We start from the raw sequence: 17,942 nt of genomic DNA, 5'->3' as shown, positions 1-17,942 counted from the left end.
ATGATTGTAACTTTAAACGCTCACCGCCCTATGTGGAAAGGAGGAACATACCTTTCTGCATGGTTTCTTGGCCCTTTTAAGGATGAGTTGGAAGTCTTATTAAAAAGTATATTTAGCAGGGGTGGGAAACCTTTGGCCCATAGGACAATCCTGGCCTGCAAGGCCATTTCCCCCAAATGTAGGGTTTGTGATATGGGCACTAGGGCTGGGTTAAATCCTGTTGTTGGCAACATGCCCCTGTTCCAGCAGTGAATAGTTTGCGGAAGTAGGATTAAGAAGAGGAGTTTGGATTTGATATCCCGCCTTTCACTCCCCTTCAGGAGTCTCAAAGCGGCTAACATTCTCCTTTCCCTTCCTCCCCCACAACAAACACTCTGTGAGATGAGTGGGGCTGAGAGACTTCAAAGAAGTGTGACTAGCCCAAGGTCACCCAGCAGCTGCATGTGGAGGAGCGGAGATGCGAACCCGGTTCCCCAGATTACGAGACTACCGCTCTTAACCACTACACCACACTGGCTCTCTGGGGAGGGGTGTGTGCCTATGAGGCAGACTTCCCCTTACTACTTTAATATCATAAACATGGATAAGTGCCTTAAAATCAGTATTAAAATGTTAGATTCTAGAGTTGTATATCTAATTAAAAATTCCTGATTTGAGCAAAAGAAGGCCCTCACCTTTTTTTTTTTTAGAATGAACCTTGTCTGGTGAAGAATATCAAGCATGAGATTTCTTGCCTAAAAAGAAACACGTAGGTGGTCTCAGAAGCGTGCAGTCACACAGCATTGTCTATCAAGACTATGACAATTACTTTTTAAGTATGGTAGGACCTCCCCTTGGGTGCATCATGCTCCAACATTTTGGTCTTTTCAAAGGCAGGTGAAAACACACCTTTGTCCAGGCCTTTGTGGCTGGCTGTCAGGTGCATTTTGACTTGTTTCTCCTGGCTGCATTTTCATTTTGTTGTTGTTGCCATTTGATTTCGTTCATGATTGTTTTGTGTTGATTTTATATATTTGTGATTTTTAGGTGTTTGTACCCTGCCCTCGGACCCCTGAGTGAAAGGGGGAGAGTTATAAATATGTGTAATCTAAAAATATTTAATACAGAAGCCATTGCCAAAAGCAGGACTAACATTGTGGTGTGGCGTGTCTTAACATCTCTATATTGCAAGCTGTGAGAGCAGAGATGTGTGACTAAACTAAACCAATTCAGAATTTATTCTTAAATATGTTTGATGGATTTTTAAAAGGTCAAACAATAAGCTACGTCTGTCATAACACTAACTGGAGCACAGCAGGAATGTAGTAGTCTGCTGTTTAAACAGAGGAGCCTAGAAGGGAAGTGTGCAGTACTATAGAAGCACTGTAATATTGCATAATTCATGTACTCTTTATGCTGCCGATTTCTTGCTTAAAAGTTTGGATTAAACAAACTCAGATTTATGTACTTGCTCTTAAGAACGTGTAGTGGAAGGATCTGATAGTATTTTCTTTCCTGCAGGAACGGTTCTTGTCAGAAGCAGCACTGGACAGCTGATGCTGCTGTCCCAACAAGCACTTGCTCAGGTTCAAAGCCAGTCCCAAAAGAACCCAAATGTACGACAATCATTGCCTGCAAATGCACCTACAGTCAAAATACAGACTGTACAGGTCTGTACATCCTCTGTAATAGCAGTTTTGGTGTGTGTTTCTTCTGCTACTATAGCTTTCCACAGGACTTGGGCCAGTGTATGTCTTTCTCAGGGATGTGGGTGCAGCAGTGAAGTGAATCTAGTCTAGATGCAGGAATCATTTCCATCTTTTTCTGGCACCACTTGCCCATACGTAGGAGCTTAAACAACTTTAAAATGTTAAGCCTTAATTGCCTATATAGTACAGTGATTTTCTGTTCTTTCCTCTGCATTCAACTTGCTCATACCAGCTATCACTGTTACTACATGGATGGAAAATAATTATTTCAGTATGTAGAAATAAAAACACTTGAACAGTCATAGCCTGAAATGCTTCTTAAGTCATAGCATTTCTTCCTATCCATAGAAAGAAACCTTCTCTACTTGGCATGCTCCTGGATCCTCTTCTTTATCGTTTGCATCTTCCTGTTCAGAAAAGACTTTTGCCCAGCCTACTTGAAGTTAGGACAAATAACACTGATGTGTCCAGTTAGACGGAAATGGTGCTCGGCCGCTTACCTGAGATTTCCTTTTGAGGCTTTTACCTAACAATATATATTCTATTATCTTTCTGAAAGAATTCTGGAACTCAAGTACTGAAAGTATCAGCTGCTCCTCATACAACAGTGACTTGGACAACTCCTTCTGTCAATTCCAATGTTAAGAAGCCTGCTATAATCCAGGTATGACCTCCTTGTTATTTTCTGGCACTTAAACTTTTTAGCTCACTGAGTCACAAATCTAATAAATGGCAAGGTGGCTTTATAAATCATGCTGCATGTATCTTTTCTTTTTTTTACATGTGCCCAATGGTGCACTTGCCAATGTAACTCAAAACATGCTGAGGAACAGGAAAACTCCCCCTACCCCCAGTCATCTGCCTCATTCATGTTGCCATATGGGTTGGGTTAGTCATCCATATTCCCCAGCCTATGGTAGTGTCTAATGCCTGAATCTGACTGCAGTAAAGGAGTCTACCTCTAAACATAATGCTTTATGAGCTCTCTTCAGTGATGGTCATTCTCAGCTTCTGGTGGTTGATGGAAATGTGCACGGTTTTTAGGATTACTATCTGTCAGACAAAATCATTATAGCTAAATCTAAATGTAGGTTCACACGAGCTAATCTGCGTGCATAATATTATGTGTATCTGTTTGCTTTCTCCTAAAAGTGTGAATGGGAGACATTCTTGGAAAGTTGTGTTGGAGGGTAGTAGGCACCAACACCAGTAGAACAAAGGTGCCTTCCTGATACTAATATTAATGTAACAGCTTTAGTTTTGCTTTTTCCTGTCAGAATTGAATCTAGCTACTTAAATGTTTAATTTCTTCCAGTCAATAGCATCAACAAATAATAGCAGCACCACAGTTGTGGCTGCAAAGTCTTTGATTACGGGACCAGTGGCAAAGCCGCCTATTTCTGATTCTTCTGTGCTCTCTATTGCTACAAAGCCAGTCCCTGACACAGAAAGTAGGACAGTAGCACAGGCCAGCACCTCTAAAGTAAGTGCAAAGTAATCTAAGATTGCTTACCTTTCCCAGTATTTCAGAACTGAACAGAAGTTAATTTACTCTTTTGGCTTCCTATCAGGAAATGCTGGAAAATGTGGAAAAGTGCAAAAACTTCCTAGCAACACTAATAAAACTGGCGTCCAGTGGGCCTCAAGCACCTGAAATCGGACAGAATGTGAAGAACCTGGTACAAAGTCTGTTGGTAAAAGTTCATCTGCAAGTATTTGTGCCCTGATCCTAAATGTATTTACTCAGAAGTGATTTGTGTGCACACAGGAAATGAGGGTGTGAAGTACGGGATGGATTAATTACATGGGGGCATATTAGAGGCCACAACGTCATTGGCTGCAGTGCACAGTGGGGCATGGCATAAGGCAAGGATCCCAGTCATCAGGCAGCGTGGCTGCAGGCCAATGTTCCAGTCCTAACATGAGTACTGGGACAACATTCAGAGGGATGCAGAATTCTCAGGCACACCATAACGTGAGCCATTCTTGCAGACCTCTCAAACAATGAAAAGCTCCTCTCCCCCCCCCCCCAGTAAGTTTTTCTATAACATGTTTAGATATGCATGTGCCTTAAACAGGGAGGTCTAGGTTGCAAAATGAGTTTGCATATGCTAGGGTTGCCCTATTTCAAAAAGTGAAAAATCCGACATGAGTTGCCATACATCTGGGGTTTCTTGGACATTTTTAGTGATTTTTGGAAATTCCGCACGGACTCTATTTCCAATGGACGAACCCCAGATATGTCCAGGAAATGGCATATCTGGCATTTGCAAAGCTTTTAGACTTCTGCAGCATGCTCATTAATGTTGGAGTGTCATAATTGCCAGAAGCTGATCCCATTCTTTTTCACAGAGTGACTGGTGTAGAGTGTATGACATGGCAATACTTCTGTAGCTGTTTTTGCTTTTCCTGAGCATGTTCAGAATAGGCAAGTTGAATACTGCCTGTTATAGTAACACATGCTACAGATACAGGTGGGAAACAGGAAAGAGAAGCTAAACAAATAGGAAGGGTTTTGTTTTATTTTAGCTGCTTCTGGATACAAACTAGGAGAAATTTGACTCTCTGCAGTCTGTCTCTCTAGTCATGTGGCAGAAATATTGCACATTTTTTTTACCGCCTTGGTGCATTTCCAAGTTTCTAGTAACAACTTAGAAATCTAACTTATTGCCCACAGTTGCTGGTTCTTAACCAGTGAAGAATTTGTCTTAGATTCCTTTTGGGAGCCTGCTGATACTGTACACTTTCTTCAATTTAATTGTTGAATAGAATATTCAGTGTATGAAATTGTTAGTACTAGAAAGTGAGTGAATTGGTGGGTTCAGTTTAGGCACACCTGGAGAAACGACACGTTACATTTGTGCAACCATTTCCTTTCCTATCTAGGAAGCCAAAATGGAACCTGAAGAATTTACTAGAAAACTGTACATTGAGCTAAAGTCTTCCCCTCAGCCCTATCTTCTCCCTTTTCTCAAGGTATGTCTAAATGAATTTGCTCCACATTTTAAGTATCAAAGTGGTGATGGTCCTTGATGGCTGGGTGAAAGGTTGTTTTGAAATGTCAGGAGAATTAATTTGCAAAGCAAAACACACTGGGAGTCAGCATCACGTGGTTAGTGTGGGAAAGTGAGCCCTTCCAGTGAAATTCTGTCCATGCCTCCATGGTGTTGTGATGAGAAGTGGGACCCGCAAGTTTGTGAGGCTAGCTGGCACAAACCTGCATGTACCATTTCGATAAATTCTACCCATTCAGGGGAAACTTCCTGCCCATTCAGGTTATTGTGGCTCTCACACATGCAACAAGAGCAGGACTTCAGGACCAGCTTCATAAATGTGTCTGGGATGTTGTCCAGTGTGCTTAAGTCTCCTATCAAAGTGCAGATTTGTTAATGATTGCAAAGGCAAACAGCCTGAACTTTAGGAATCTTCCTTGAAGATCAGATGTGATAATTTGTATTGTTTAGCTGGTCTGCTAGTTATCTTTTTAATGTTTTAGTAGGACATTGATACTATTCAGTGAGACACAGTGCAGTGTCAATGGTGGAAGGAAAATGCAGGATCTTAATTTTTATCTATTGCTTTCTTCCTTGCGTAGAAAAGTATGTTTGCCTTACGGCAATTAATGCCTGATGCACAGGCCTTTATACGGCAGTGTCTTCAACAATCAGGACCACAAACAGCTCCTCCTATTTGTAGCACAGCATCATCCACTTCTTCGGTACCTGCTGCCAGCACTCCTGTGACTGCGACCGCTCTTAAAATTCCGACGGGGATACCCTCCCAACAGACTTCAGGCCCAGTCCTCTGTACATCAGGGGTGACAAGAGGATCTGGTTCTCTTCAGGTTGTTCAGACCACTCCTGTTTTGTCAGGGACACTCTCCCTTCAAGGTGCCAGTCCCGTTCCCTCCACTAAACCGACTACTGTGAGAGCTGTACATCCAGTCTCCTCCACTGCAATGGTGGCAACTGGTACCACTTCTCTCCAGGTTGTGAAACCAGTCCATACCCCTGCAATGTCGTCATCACCTGCATTTGCTGCTCCTAGTTCTATAAAGCCGCCATCTTCTGCTGCAGCAACATCTCTACAAGCTCTGAAGCCAACCTTGACTACTGCTGCACCAACTGCTACAACAGCAGTGACCACGTCTCTCCAATCCATAATGCCAGTTGCTGGGAAACCAATCACTATCAGAGTTGTCCATCCCAGTTCGGTCCTTTCCCATTCAGCTCAGACGTCACAGGCTGTAAAGGTAAAGCAGTTGATAAGTTTATCTTGCTCTTGATCTGTAAAGCTCTGAAGTTTGCTAACCTTAGCAGTTCAGCTGAGCCAGCAATTCAAAGGCAGTTTATCAGCAAATAATTAAAATGTGTATTTGCCCCTTACGTACCTTGCATAACTTGACACCTGAGATGTACATTTTAAAAGGTTAATAATATATGAGGAAAGGGGCAGTATGGACATATGTGAGTACTAAGCAACACTGAAGAATATATCTGTCTGATAGCAATCCACTCAAAGAATCAGGAACATTTAGCACCCATCTCCATGAATAAAACTCTGGCAGATACTAAACAGAGCAGCTTTCTATTTGACAATGTAAACTAAGCATTCCAATACCAGAACTTTACTGAGCATGAATACTTGAACTGGGTTTGTATTTGCACAGCTCACCCATTCTGTGTACTTGACCGTAGACAGACCATTATATCTTGGCCTCATTCCCATAATACAGATTGGGGGGATATGGTCTACTTTACTGGGTTATTGTACGGATTAAAGACTATGTTACATGCTTTGAATGTTCAAGGGCTGTACAAATGTTGAATGGTGACTCAGCTCCCCACTTCTAAGTCTGTCTCATTTGAAGTCACCATAGGTACTGTTGTTGGACATCCCTTTTCTCCCTGATCTACCAACTGAAAGAGATGTTAAAGTTACTGTGCAGTTATTTTCTGTTTGATAAGGAGAGCAGGAAACCTTTCACAGACAGATAAAAGAAAGCACTACTTCAAGCAGCACATAGCTAAGCTATGGAGGCAGTGATGGCTGCCATCTTGGATGTCTTTAAAAGAGGTTCAGGCAAATTCAGTGGCTACCAGTGGCTACTAACTGTGATGGCTGTGTTGTGCCTCCATGATTGGCAGCAGTTTGCTTCTGAATACCGGTTGCTAGAAACTGCAGGAGAGGAGAGTTCTCAGGTCCTCCTTGTGCATTTCCCATAGGCACCTGCTTGGCTACTGCAAGAACAGGATGCTTGGACAAGATGAGCCATTGGCCTGATCCAGCAGACTTTCCCTAGGTTAATAAATTTGCAGTGCTGCAAATTGTACATATACACTGTGTGAAGAGCTCCATGATTAGGTATCAGATAATGGCCTCTTAAGGACAGGGGTGTTTTTTCTGTCTGATCTATAACATTTTCTGGACTGTTCTGTCTCTAGAATTGGTGCTCTTCATCCTTGGGATCCTTAGACGCTGTGGAACTGCAACTTTAATAATTCCTGAGAGTTAGGGCTAAGTGACAGCAGATGATGTGATCTGTAGTCCAGTTGAAGAAAACGTCGATGTTTCGCTTGGCAGTTTTAAAATGCCCATCTAGTTCTTATTTGTAGAGGTTCACGTCACTGGGAAGATTCTAATTTCCTCCCATGGAAATGGAACAGTTTGACCCTGATTTTTTATTTTTTCACGTTTGGGGTGGGGGTGGGGTTAAGCATCTCCTGCTTTTGGCATAAAGTTCACACCATTCAAACTTCACCGCAGAACCCCTACATCAAACTTGTTAATATTCTGGAAAGCTGTTGAATATATGGGAGCAGGAGAGGTTAGAAGGCACTTTTAGTCTTTGTAAAACATTGGGGGTACATAATGTCTTTAACTGTGAGCCATGGCAAAATGGCTTCTGATATTTGCCCTTTTGAGTCGTAGCAGTAGGTAGCTTTGATCTCATTTTATGATCAAACAGATTTATTTAAGATAATTTCATCCTGCTTTTTGACATTATCCCCAAAGCAGTTTCATGTGTTTAAACCAACATCAAACAGCCAATAAAACAGGGGGAAAAAAATCGAAGAGGAGCACCAGCGGTTTGACACAAGTTCATAAATTCACCAGATCCACAAATCCCTTCTGAAGCAAATTCCAGCTATCCTAAACAGGAAAGACCAAGGGGAGAAAGTTTCATAATCTCATTGGTGCCACTGGGAAGGGCCTGTTCCATATTGCAAACTTTGGTGCCTCTGATAGAAGGGAGAACACTGAGCAGTGGTTCTATCGGTGTCTTTTAAGTGTGCAAATAAGTTTATATTGGAATTCTCACAAAGCATGTGTCCTGCCAATATGATTGTACCCATTGTTGCTGAAAGAGGGGGAGTGTAGTCAGACTTCTTAAAGCCATTTGACATGCTAATGTCGTTTACAAGCTTGATCTTGGATGACTTGGTCAGCCCTGATGCAAGTGTTGCACTTTCATGTGCATGACTAACTTGATCTAATATTGTGACTGTTTAGGTTTGCAATGTGTGCTGAGTACTTTTATGTGTAACTTTTCCAGATAGTCCAGCAGCCTTCAGGAAGTATCTTGAAAAAAGTGGTCACACTCGAACAGGCTTCACTCCATGCTGTGAACAAATCAGGTGAAAAAATGCCATTAAACACTTTGATCCAGTCTAGCCAGCTTCCTGCAGGTACAGTTATCTGGCTGATTTCAGACCTCATACACAAACCATAGCTTGCATAGCTTTCTGTGAACTGCCTTGAGACCTCCGGGTATAGGGCGGTATATAGATTCAATAAATAAAATAAAATAAAAATTGATTTGAACCACAAAGTGCACCATGCTGTTTCCACTTTAAAGAATGTATCTCTGTGCTTGGTGGGGTGTCCTGCATTTCAGTGGTACAGCTCAATGTTTTGTCTGATGTCAATAAGCAGGGAATTCCAAAGTGTCCAAAGATTGTTTTCTTACAGCTGTGGAACTAGTATTATGTGGCACCTGTAATGGCGCCGGTTCCACATATCAAAGTGGTTGAGTGGGCACATTTGGGTTAAGGTGATCACGCAACTGAACTGCTCCCTAGCCATTAAGTGGCTTTATATACTTGGCCAGGTAAGAAAATGACAACCACTGCGGATCTCTGAGCAGAGGTGTTGCATGCTGACAGATTCTCATTCCTGGCAGCAAGTGAACTGCAGCTGTATTCACTAACAGCAGTTTCTGGGTTAAGCACAAAGGAAGCCCCACATAGAGTTGCTTGGTTGCAGTAATTCAACTCTGAAGTCACCAGGTTCACAAAAATGTTTAAAACGGGGATAAGGTAGACTTGGGCATCTCTCTTAGTGTTGCACACTGTAGTTAATTGCAACATGTTACTCAGCTGCTAAGAAACCGGCACTTGTTGCCAATTTTCCAGGCTGAAAGTTGTAAACAACTTGGGCCAAAAATACATTAAGAGTTTGTCTGATTCTATGTTCCATCTGGATCACTGAGATCCTCTGATGAGGAACTTCTAGTGGTTCCACTTATCTCTGATATTTGATGGCCTTTACTATGAGCCAGACCTTGGGTGTGGCAGTTCCAGACCTGTAGAACTCACGTCCAGTAGAGATTCAGCAGGAACCATTTCTCGCTTTTTTCCCAATGTCTTTTGAAAACTGTTGTTCAGACAGGCCTTTTTAATATGAATTATCTCTTTTTAACCTTTCAGTATTTGTTGGTGGTTTTTAATGTTTTTATGAATGTGTGGATTGTATTCCTAAATGTTGTATACCAATTTGATGTTTTTATGAAAGTCTGAACTATGAATATGTAAATAATAGGTGCCATGATACATGGGAAAACAAATTCCAGCATTTGTTTATGATAGCTGAGCTTTGGCTATCATAATGGTTTTATGATGATAGGAATGAACCCGGATGAGCCTCGGGCTGCTGAAGTTCCTCTCCTCTCAACAAGGAGTTCAAAGCTCTACTTTCCATTACAAACCATCTATAAGATTAACCATTTTAGGGTTAAGATGTAACACTACACTGTGAATAAGCAAAAGCTTCTGTTCTGTCTTCTTGGCCACACTAGAAGGTGGCCAGGAGTTTTGAGGAGGAGCAGTTTGCCCAGGCTTGTACCATTTACCCTAAGCTTTCTCATGATATCCTGAATACCAGAAGTGCATTTTCCCAGTGATAGATGCTACCTCTTGAATATTGGCACAGTACTATCCATTGACCCATCCACAACCTTTAAGAAAGATGGCTGGACCTTGCACAGCAAATGTATTAACTGTGCTAAAAGCAGTTGTCTTGAAAATCACTTGGAAAGTTCTCTTAATTACAAGAGGGAGCAGCCTTTGTTAAAGGCAACAGTTACAGATACCTTTAATGTTGGAATATTCTTGGCTGTAGCACAGTTGTCCAGGTGTCCATGTCCTGATAAAATAACTTGAGCAGATAATGTGTATGGGAACTGCTTTTTGACCTTGAAGCAAATACGCAGCTTTCATTTAAAAAAACAGAAAAGAAAAATCCTGGACACAGTCTCTCCAGATATCTGTTCTTGGGTGCGCTGTGCGCTGAATGTCATTAAGGATTTTGCTTTCTGCTACAGATTGTTCATCTTTTTTTTTAGGTTCCATTGTGAAACAAATTACCCTGCCAGGAAACAAAATTCTGTCGCTTCAAGCATCTCCTGTTCAGAGAAATAAAATAAGGGAGAAGGGAACAAAATCCTTCAGGTAAAAAATAAACAAAGTCGGAAGTTTGTGTACTATGCAAAAGCCTGGCTGGGAGGCAGGGTGTGGGGGTGGATGGGAAGCAAACAGCCACAGAGAATCGAGTGATGCCTAAATAAATATTTAAGATTTCTGATGGGAGTTTTTGCTTCCTTGGTTCTGATGTTTTAGTGCTAATGAAAGGAAAAGCCTAAAATTTGCCCTGCCAGCTGTTTCAGATATTTACATTCCAGAGCTTGATTGGGTTATATGCTCCTGAAGTCAAGGCTTTTATTTATCTAGCTGCTAATCCTAGTTCTTTTATTTTGAACTCCTTATCCTGTCTTCTAACTGTCCAACTCATTAAATGAATTTGCACATTGCAAAATATCAGTATTGCTACCTCACTGAAGGACAATACAATTTAAGTCTGTGGGAACTAAATCTTCCCACATTTTAAAGAGTTTTCTTTGGATTTGAGATTGCTTTATCCTAAGTAATATGAATAAAATGCTTGAACAAATTATACATTGTAAAGTATATGTGAGCAGATTTTAATTGCACACTTAATATTCAAAAAAGAATATTAATGAAATTAGATAATTCAGTCAATTCTTGTTGGAACACTTAAAGAAAAAGTAATTGTAATATAACATTATTCCATAAATTATGAACAAAGATTGTATTTCACTGATCCTGTTAAGCTGCTTTCTAAAGTAACTTGATGAAAATAAGTCAGCTTCATTAATAACTCTACATACCATATTTTTCTTAGTTATTCTGTTGGGGTTTGAGGTAGTCAAATATACTATATTTGCCCACTCCTGATAGATTTAAGCTAATTCTAAGTCGGCAAACTCTATTCCTTTTAAATAGCCCAGCAGCTTTTTTGTAGGGTTCAGAAGGGTATCATACCTGTTAGCTGAATCTTCTTGTTGTTGTTGTTTAGACGCTTAGTCGTGTCCGACTCTTCGTGACCCCATGGACCAGAGGATGCCAGGCACTTCTGTCTTCCACTGCCTCCCGCAGTGGAAGCTGAATCTTACCTAGGGTTTAATACAGACTTGAGATTTATTAACAGATTTCAGTTGAAATCAGATGTGTCTAGTTGTCTGTGATTGTTGGAAAAGAAGCTGCATTTGCTTTCATCGCCCTGAAAAATCATTTGAATGTGGCCAGTAACTGGAAGGAAAACCCCTTTCAGATTTCTGTTGCATAGAGGGCTCAGAAGTTGACACATTAGTGTAGTCCACTCTTGGGGCAAAAAGTCACTCCAGAACATCTTGGCCCCTTCCTTTATTGGGCTCTAGCCTGTCCCCTTAAACTAGTGTTGTGCTACCTTTTGGTGTAATAGCACAAGGATTTAGTAGAAGTCTGTGCCATGCATAAAATGTTTTGGGTTTGGGGAGGGAGGCAAGGATGTCAGTGGCATCTTGTGCTGAAGGGGAACCTTTGGCTGTTCAGATGTTGTTGGAACTACAACTCCTTCCATCCCTGACCATTAGCCATGCTGGCTGGGGCCGTAGGGCATAAGTATGGCATTCAGCTAAGTTTTAGACACTTCAGTGTACATAAGGTAGGCCCAGTAACCCCAAGACTGGCAATATCTGGTGGAGGGCCGTAGGTATAAAATGTGAGAGCAACTCTACTAATTTAGTGCTAGTATACTATGGCAGGGACGCGGGTGGTGCTGTGGGTTAAACCACAGAGCCTAAGACTTGCCAATCAGAAGGTTGGCAGTTTGAATCCCCGCGGTGGGGTGAGCTCCCATTACTTGGTCCCTGCTCCTGCCAACCTAGCATTTCAAAAGCATGTCAAAGTGCAAGTAGATAGGTATCACTCTGGCAGGAAGGTAAACGGCATTTCCGTGCGCTGCTCTGGTTCACCAGAAGTGGCTTAGTCATGCTGGCCACATGACCAGGAAGCTGTATGCTGGCTCCCTTGGCCAATAAAGCGAGATGAGCGCCGCAACCCCAGAGTCGCCCATGACTGGACCTAATGGTCAGGGGTCCCTTTCCCTTTTATACTATGGCAAAAGACTGTAGCAAGGGAGCTTTTCCCCTCCAAATGTGGAAGGTTAGGGTAGCTGCTTTAGCTGTAGTTCAGGAAGTTTCTGTTCTCACTACTACTTCTAAGTTGTAGCATAAGGTCTGACATCCCAGCAGTTAGCAGCATCAAATGCTGTATTGAACTTCTACCATATAATTAAAACTGAAAGATAACTGTGTTAATTCATGGCTGTTAAGGAAGATTATTTCACTATCTGTGCCTGCAGAGTCTAGCTGGAAGTTACACTACCTACAAGAGACTATGTACTTGGGGGTTGGGGGACTTAGTGCTTTCCCCAAACTCTGGTCTGTGGACCACATAGAGCTTCATTCATATGGTACATGGGGTGTCTGTGGTTGAATGTGGAAGGTGGTGCATACATCACGTTAAATATTCATATTCATTTTAATTGTATTGCTATTTCTTGGTTTCATTTCTTACATTGTGTTACAATTTGAATTCTACGGAATTCAAATTGTAACACAATAACATACAACATATGGGAAATAAAAATATGATCAAAATCATGCAGCACCTAGCACAGCACATTAAAATCGCTACAACATGCAGAAAAAAACATTAATTTGGTCCACCAAGACCTGTTGCAATTTTCAAGTGGTCCATGGTGAACAGCATTTGGGAGCCATTGTTTCTGTAGCATCACACTTCGGTAAAAAGAATGGTAATCTGAAATCCTTCATCCTAAAGCTGGAACAATCATACTTTTGTCCAGATGTCTTAATTTAGCTTTTTACCTGTGTGAGAGCTTTCTTAAATTTAAAGAAAGACAATGAACACAGATGAGTATGTAGCTGCTGCTACCAACCTAATCCTAGATTAAATTTTAAATTGCTCCATGCAGATTTTGATTAGCAGCCTCTGGCTGGCATCTTACAGGCTTTAGCTCAAGCCTGTCCTTATTTTTAGAACAATTGTGTAATTAAAATAGTGAAAAGTGCAGGGCCAATATTTGAACAGCAGAGGGTGCTAAAGACTTGTTTGTCAAGATTTTGTGTGTGTTTCTTCATTGAAAAGTTTACTAAATGAGATACTAAATGAGAAAACCAGGAGGGGCTTGCTTCAATTGGAAACTTTGATTAGATCAGTGTACTCCACACTTAAAGACATAGTTATGAGCCAAACTAATAAAATGCTTAAGCAGAGAAGCAACTTCTGTAATTGATAAAATAAATGTCCCGGTATTAATGGTTCCTGTGGATAATCCATAACTACCACAGGAAGAAATATTATTGATGTTGGCAGACACTCTGATCCTGGGGATTCGGTCCCACGCATACCTGCTTGCTAGGTCCTAATGAAAAGATCAATTCATGCCACCCCCTAATCTTGAGCATGTTACTCAGCTGACCCTCAAGTGCATTTTTAATACCATGTTCACTAAAATATGAACAAATGGGTTCAAGACCAATCCCAACAAAATCCCACTTCTTTTCTTTCAATACTTGTAACTCTTTTTTTGCTTGCTGAAATGAGTATTTTTCCTTGTGTACCATATCAAATACTCTACTGGAATGAACTAGAATGGCCCCAGCTTGCTTATCAACTTCTCTTAAATATTAGGTTAATTGGACAATTGAACCCATGTTGCAATATACCCTTGTTACTCATTCTGTTGTTGTAGTAAAGTTCCTTCAACCATTACACAGACAAGTTCAAGTCCTTGTTTGTCCTTCATTTCTCTGATAACCTTAATTTTTAAACGAAAAGATCGAATACTTTTCTGACTTGACTGTGCTTATTTTTCTATGCGATCTTGCTCTTGGCAAGCTTAAAGTATTTGGCGTACCTTGAAGGAGCCGGTTCTGTGTCCACTGCTCTATATATAAAAAAGCTCGCCCTGGATTCCCTAGTCTGTGGTAGTCATTGGCTGGTTGTGGCAGAGCAGCTGCAGGCATTATTGGATACAACCGATAGTCTGGACCCATTTTAGTCTGGTTCCAGACCTGATGTTGGGATGAAATCAACCTTGGTCTCCCTGAAGGGAGTGCAACAAGCAGAGTGCAACCTTTGTGCTTTTGCTTGATTTCTCTGTGGCTTTTGATACCATCAACCATGGACCTGGACTGGCTGTGTGACATAGGTGCTGCCAGTTCATGCTACCTGCAGCATCAGTTCCAAAGAGTGCTATGGGGGGATGTTCATCAGGCCCTTGACATTTGTTATGAGGTGCTGCAGGGAACTCGCTTGTTCCCCAGTGCTATTTAACATCTATATGAACCCATTGGAAGCAGTCATCGGGGGATATGGAGCCATGTGTTATCAGTATGCTGGTGGCACACAGCTCTGTTTCTCCACAGTATCTGATCAAGAGCGGCTGTGTGTGGCTGTACTTGTGGGCTGTATGGTGGGCCCCCAACAAACTGAGATTAAGCCCTAACAAGAGAGAGTGGTTCTGTGGGCAAGTGGTTCTCGTGTCCAGGCAATCAGTCAGTTACCTGTTCTAAATGGGTTAAACTTCAGTGCTTCAAATTGCCACTTTCCCAACAGTTTTTCCTCTGCAGAATTTTGAATTCTTTACAAGGACGTTCCCACTTGCTTCTCTGATCCTAATCTCCCTACCCACAAAGTCTCTTCAGTTGTTGTTGTTTTTAATGTCTCACTCAACCCTCAGACTTCTAACCATGGTCAGTGATGACTTTCTCAGGAGCCTTCACTTTCCCGCTTATGTCATTTGTAGAAAACTATGCCAAAGTTGCCAAGTTTACCTAAACCTTGAACTTGCAGTGCTAAATTCTAGCTAGCGCAGATCAAAGAAATAAAGCAGCCTAGTTAGTGACAGGACCTACAGTCATGTTGGTAAGCACAGTACTTAATAGAACAGTTTGCCTTTATAACCCAATACAAAATATAATAGAAATTTTTGCTTGTAGAGATGAAGATGACATCAACGATGTGACTTCTATGGCTGGGGTCAACTTGAGTGAAGAGAGTTTATGCATATTCGGTTCGAAATCTCAAGCAATCGGCGCAATTATCCGGTCTTGTCCAGAAGAACTCTTCCTTTCTTCAGATGCACTACAGAAGAAGATCCTAGAAATGGGTGAGAGAATTGGGGGCGGGGGGCGGATACTTCAGAATGCAAAACAGGCTACATAAGTCTTAACTTTGACACCACATCTTTCCTGAATGTACTGGTGTTGCTCTGTACTGAGTTACAGAACTTGTATTTAAGCAGCCAATTTTTTAAATAGCAAATTAGCTTGGATCGCAGCAGCACTGAAAGTGAGATTATGAAGCAATATTTATCTTATAAATGGGAAACTAGAGATTTTGGCCAGTGCTTTGCAGTCTTTACTACTCAGTGCTAATGTATAGTTAACACACATCTGTTTGGTTAACACATGCAGTCAAAGACTTCAACCCCTGCCCAAGAAATCTTGAAGCAAGAAACATGGGAATTGGGTGGATGACCTGTTCTTGCAAGGGCTTCATTCACCCTGCAGGAACAGGTTTGCTGCCTGGGAGTACCTATAGATTCCAGCTTGTCACTGCATCCCCAAGTGCAGTCTGTGTGGCTAGGAGTGTTTATGCTCGTCTTTGGTTTGTTCACCAGCTATGGCTGTTTATGGACTGGGATAGCCTGGCTACAACTGTCCATGCTCTGTTGACCTCCCATCTTGACTACAGCAATGTGCTTTGTGTGGGACTGCCCTTGAAGACTGCCTGGAAGTTGCCACTGGTGCAGAATGCAGCTGCTAGTTTAGTGAGGCAACACAATGTGACTGCCATCAGTCCTGAAAGCACTGTGCAGGTTGCCAATGACCTACTGGACTCTGTTTAGTGTGTTAATACCAGCATACACAGCCCTATGTGGCTCGGGCCGCAAGCCATCTTGGACCTATAATCAACAGGGGAGACCTGATTTGTTGGTGGCACCCAGTTGATATTTATTGCTGACGGGGCTTTCTAGGTGGTGGTTTCCAATTTGTGAAATCCCTTTACTGATGAGATTTTTTTTACTGATGTTTGAGGGTTTTGTTCTATTTCTGAGCAGGCCAGCAATACATCTTTGAAGCAGTAGATCAGAGAGATGTTCCATGAGCCATTGTGCTGGTGCATAGGCTTCTGGGGCCATTTGACCAAGCAGCTATGAGAAGGATAGTGCCCAACTAATCAGCCAGACAGCAAAGAGGTCCAACAGCAGTGCTTAAGGCAAATCCCACTATTGGTACAATTAAATAGGAGGGGATGTTCTAGGGTTGTCTTCCCCTTAAACATATTTTTGGGTGTGTGCACCTTTCACCTATGGTTGGGGTGGGGGTAGAAGGTGCAGGTGTGTCTTGGCCACAGGTTGCTCCTGGAAAGGGGTTATGTCATGTGAAAGTCTGTTCCAAAACCACCTTGACTTGGATCCCCAGCTTTTCTCCCCTGCCCCAAAATGGCCTCAGCCAGAGGAAGGAGAATGGCAGAAGCATATGGCCACAAACTGAAGTTAGGTAGCTAGGTCCTACAAAGCCTAAATCATCTAGCTGGAAGTGTTTCAGATATAGAGCACAGACGCTGTTTAGTAACGGGGACTCTGCATGCAAAATCCAAAGAGTTAAACATTAGAAGTGTGAATTTAATACCGTACAAGTAGCATTTTTCATTGTCCTTCATGGATGAAACTGTGGGCACACACCTTGGTTTAAAATTTATCATGGCCACCAGGGGCCAAACAGAATTGCTTTGGAGGCTGCATTTGGCCCAAGGGTTGCAAATCTGCCATCTCTGCTCTAAACAAATCCTAGTTTTCTTTGTTTTCCCAAATCTCAACATCTTAATTTCAGCAAATGTTTGCAAGCTACCAACAGTGAAGCTGCTTTGCATAAGTGTAAAGTGCAGCCTAAACTAAATGTTGGAATATGCTTTCTGCCCATAAACAACTTAATGTAAAAGGTGACCATTTTAATATTAAAACAGTAGCTTGTCTTAGTCTCTGCTGAGGTTCATGATAGCAGCCAGCAACCCCTTGCACACCTATTTGGAGGGTACATTTTATTCTTGGCATGAAATAGTATGCCTTTTCTACATTAGTATACTTGTTGTTTTGAGTTCTCAAATCTCTGAAGGGGAGAGAGTGCAGGTTCAGGAAAATGCCTTTGGGTCTGCATTTAATAGTAAATTTGCTTCCATGGCACTGAATTGCCTGGGCAGCTGCTACACCTTACGAAGCCTGTGCTGAAAGCAGGGTCTGTTGTCAACCAGAGGAAGCCTTCATTAGTTACACGCGCTACTGCAGAGCACTGCAGAGAAGATGCTTAGCCTTAGTGTAGGGTTCAAGCAGCTTTCCTTAAAGCAGTCTGCCTCTGTGCCATTGCTCTGAAAATATTAGGGGGAGTGAAGGGATGTAGAACGAGAGAGAAGCAGAGCTCACCCAGGCAAGCTGCAGTTATGGGGGAAGAGGAAAGGGGGCCGCTTTAAGGCCCTGTTGGACTTAGCTGTTTTCCAAGCTGTTGCCTTGAGACACTGGGTCAAGCTGCCATATGCTGTTGGCTGG

At 42.0% G+C, this 17,942-nt stretch overlaps 1 protein-coding gene across 2 annotated transcripts in view; it reads left to right on the top strand.

Annotated features, from left to right (window-relative positions):
* The window catches only part of TAF4B (TATA-box binding protein associated factor 4b), a 61,937-nt gene that overhangs the window by 22,466 nt on the left and 21,529 nt on the right, over nucleotides 1-17,942 (top strand). For both annotated transcript variants that reach the window (XM_081014432.1, XM_081014431.1), the window contains 9 exons: nucleotides 1,501-1,649; nucleotides 2,248-2,352; nucleotides 3,004-3,171; nucleotides 3,260-3,382; nucleotides 4,575-4,664; nucleotides 5,284-5,940; nucleotides 8,245-8,377; nucleotides 10,312-10,417; nucleotides 15,334-15,503. In XM_081014432.1, the coding sequence (XP_080870558.1) occupies nucleotides 1,536-1,649; nucleotides 2,248-2,352; nucleotides 3,004-3,171; nucleotides 3,260-3,382; nucleotides 4,575-4,664; nucleotides 5,284-5,940; nucleotides 8,245-8,377; nucleotides 10,312-10,417; nucleotides 15,334-15,503 (1,666 nt within the window). In that variant the 5' untranslated portion in view covers nucleotides 1,501-1,535. The remainder of the gene's footprint in view (nucleotides 1-1,500; nucleotides 1,650-2,247; nucleotides 2,353-3,003; nucleotides 3,172-3,259; nucleotides 3,383-4,574; nucleotides 4,665-5,283; nucleotides 5,941-8,244; nucleotides 8,378-10,311; nucleotides 10,418-15,333; nucleotides 15,504-17,942) is intronic.

Source organism: Podarcis pityusensis, assembly GCF_964106645.2.
Source record: "Podarcis pityusensis genome assembly, chromosome: 7".
In the NCBI taxonomy this organism is placed as follows: Eukaryota; Metazoa; Chordata; class Lepidosauria; order Squamata; family Lacertidae; genus Podarcis; species Podarcis pityusensis.
This window is presented reverse-complemented; position numbering and strand designations above follow the sequence as displayed.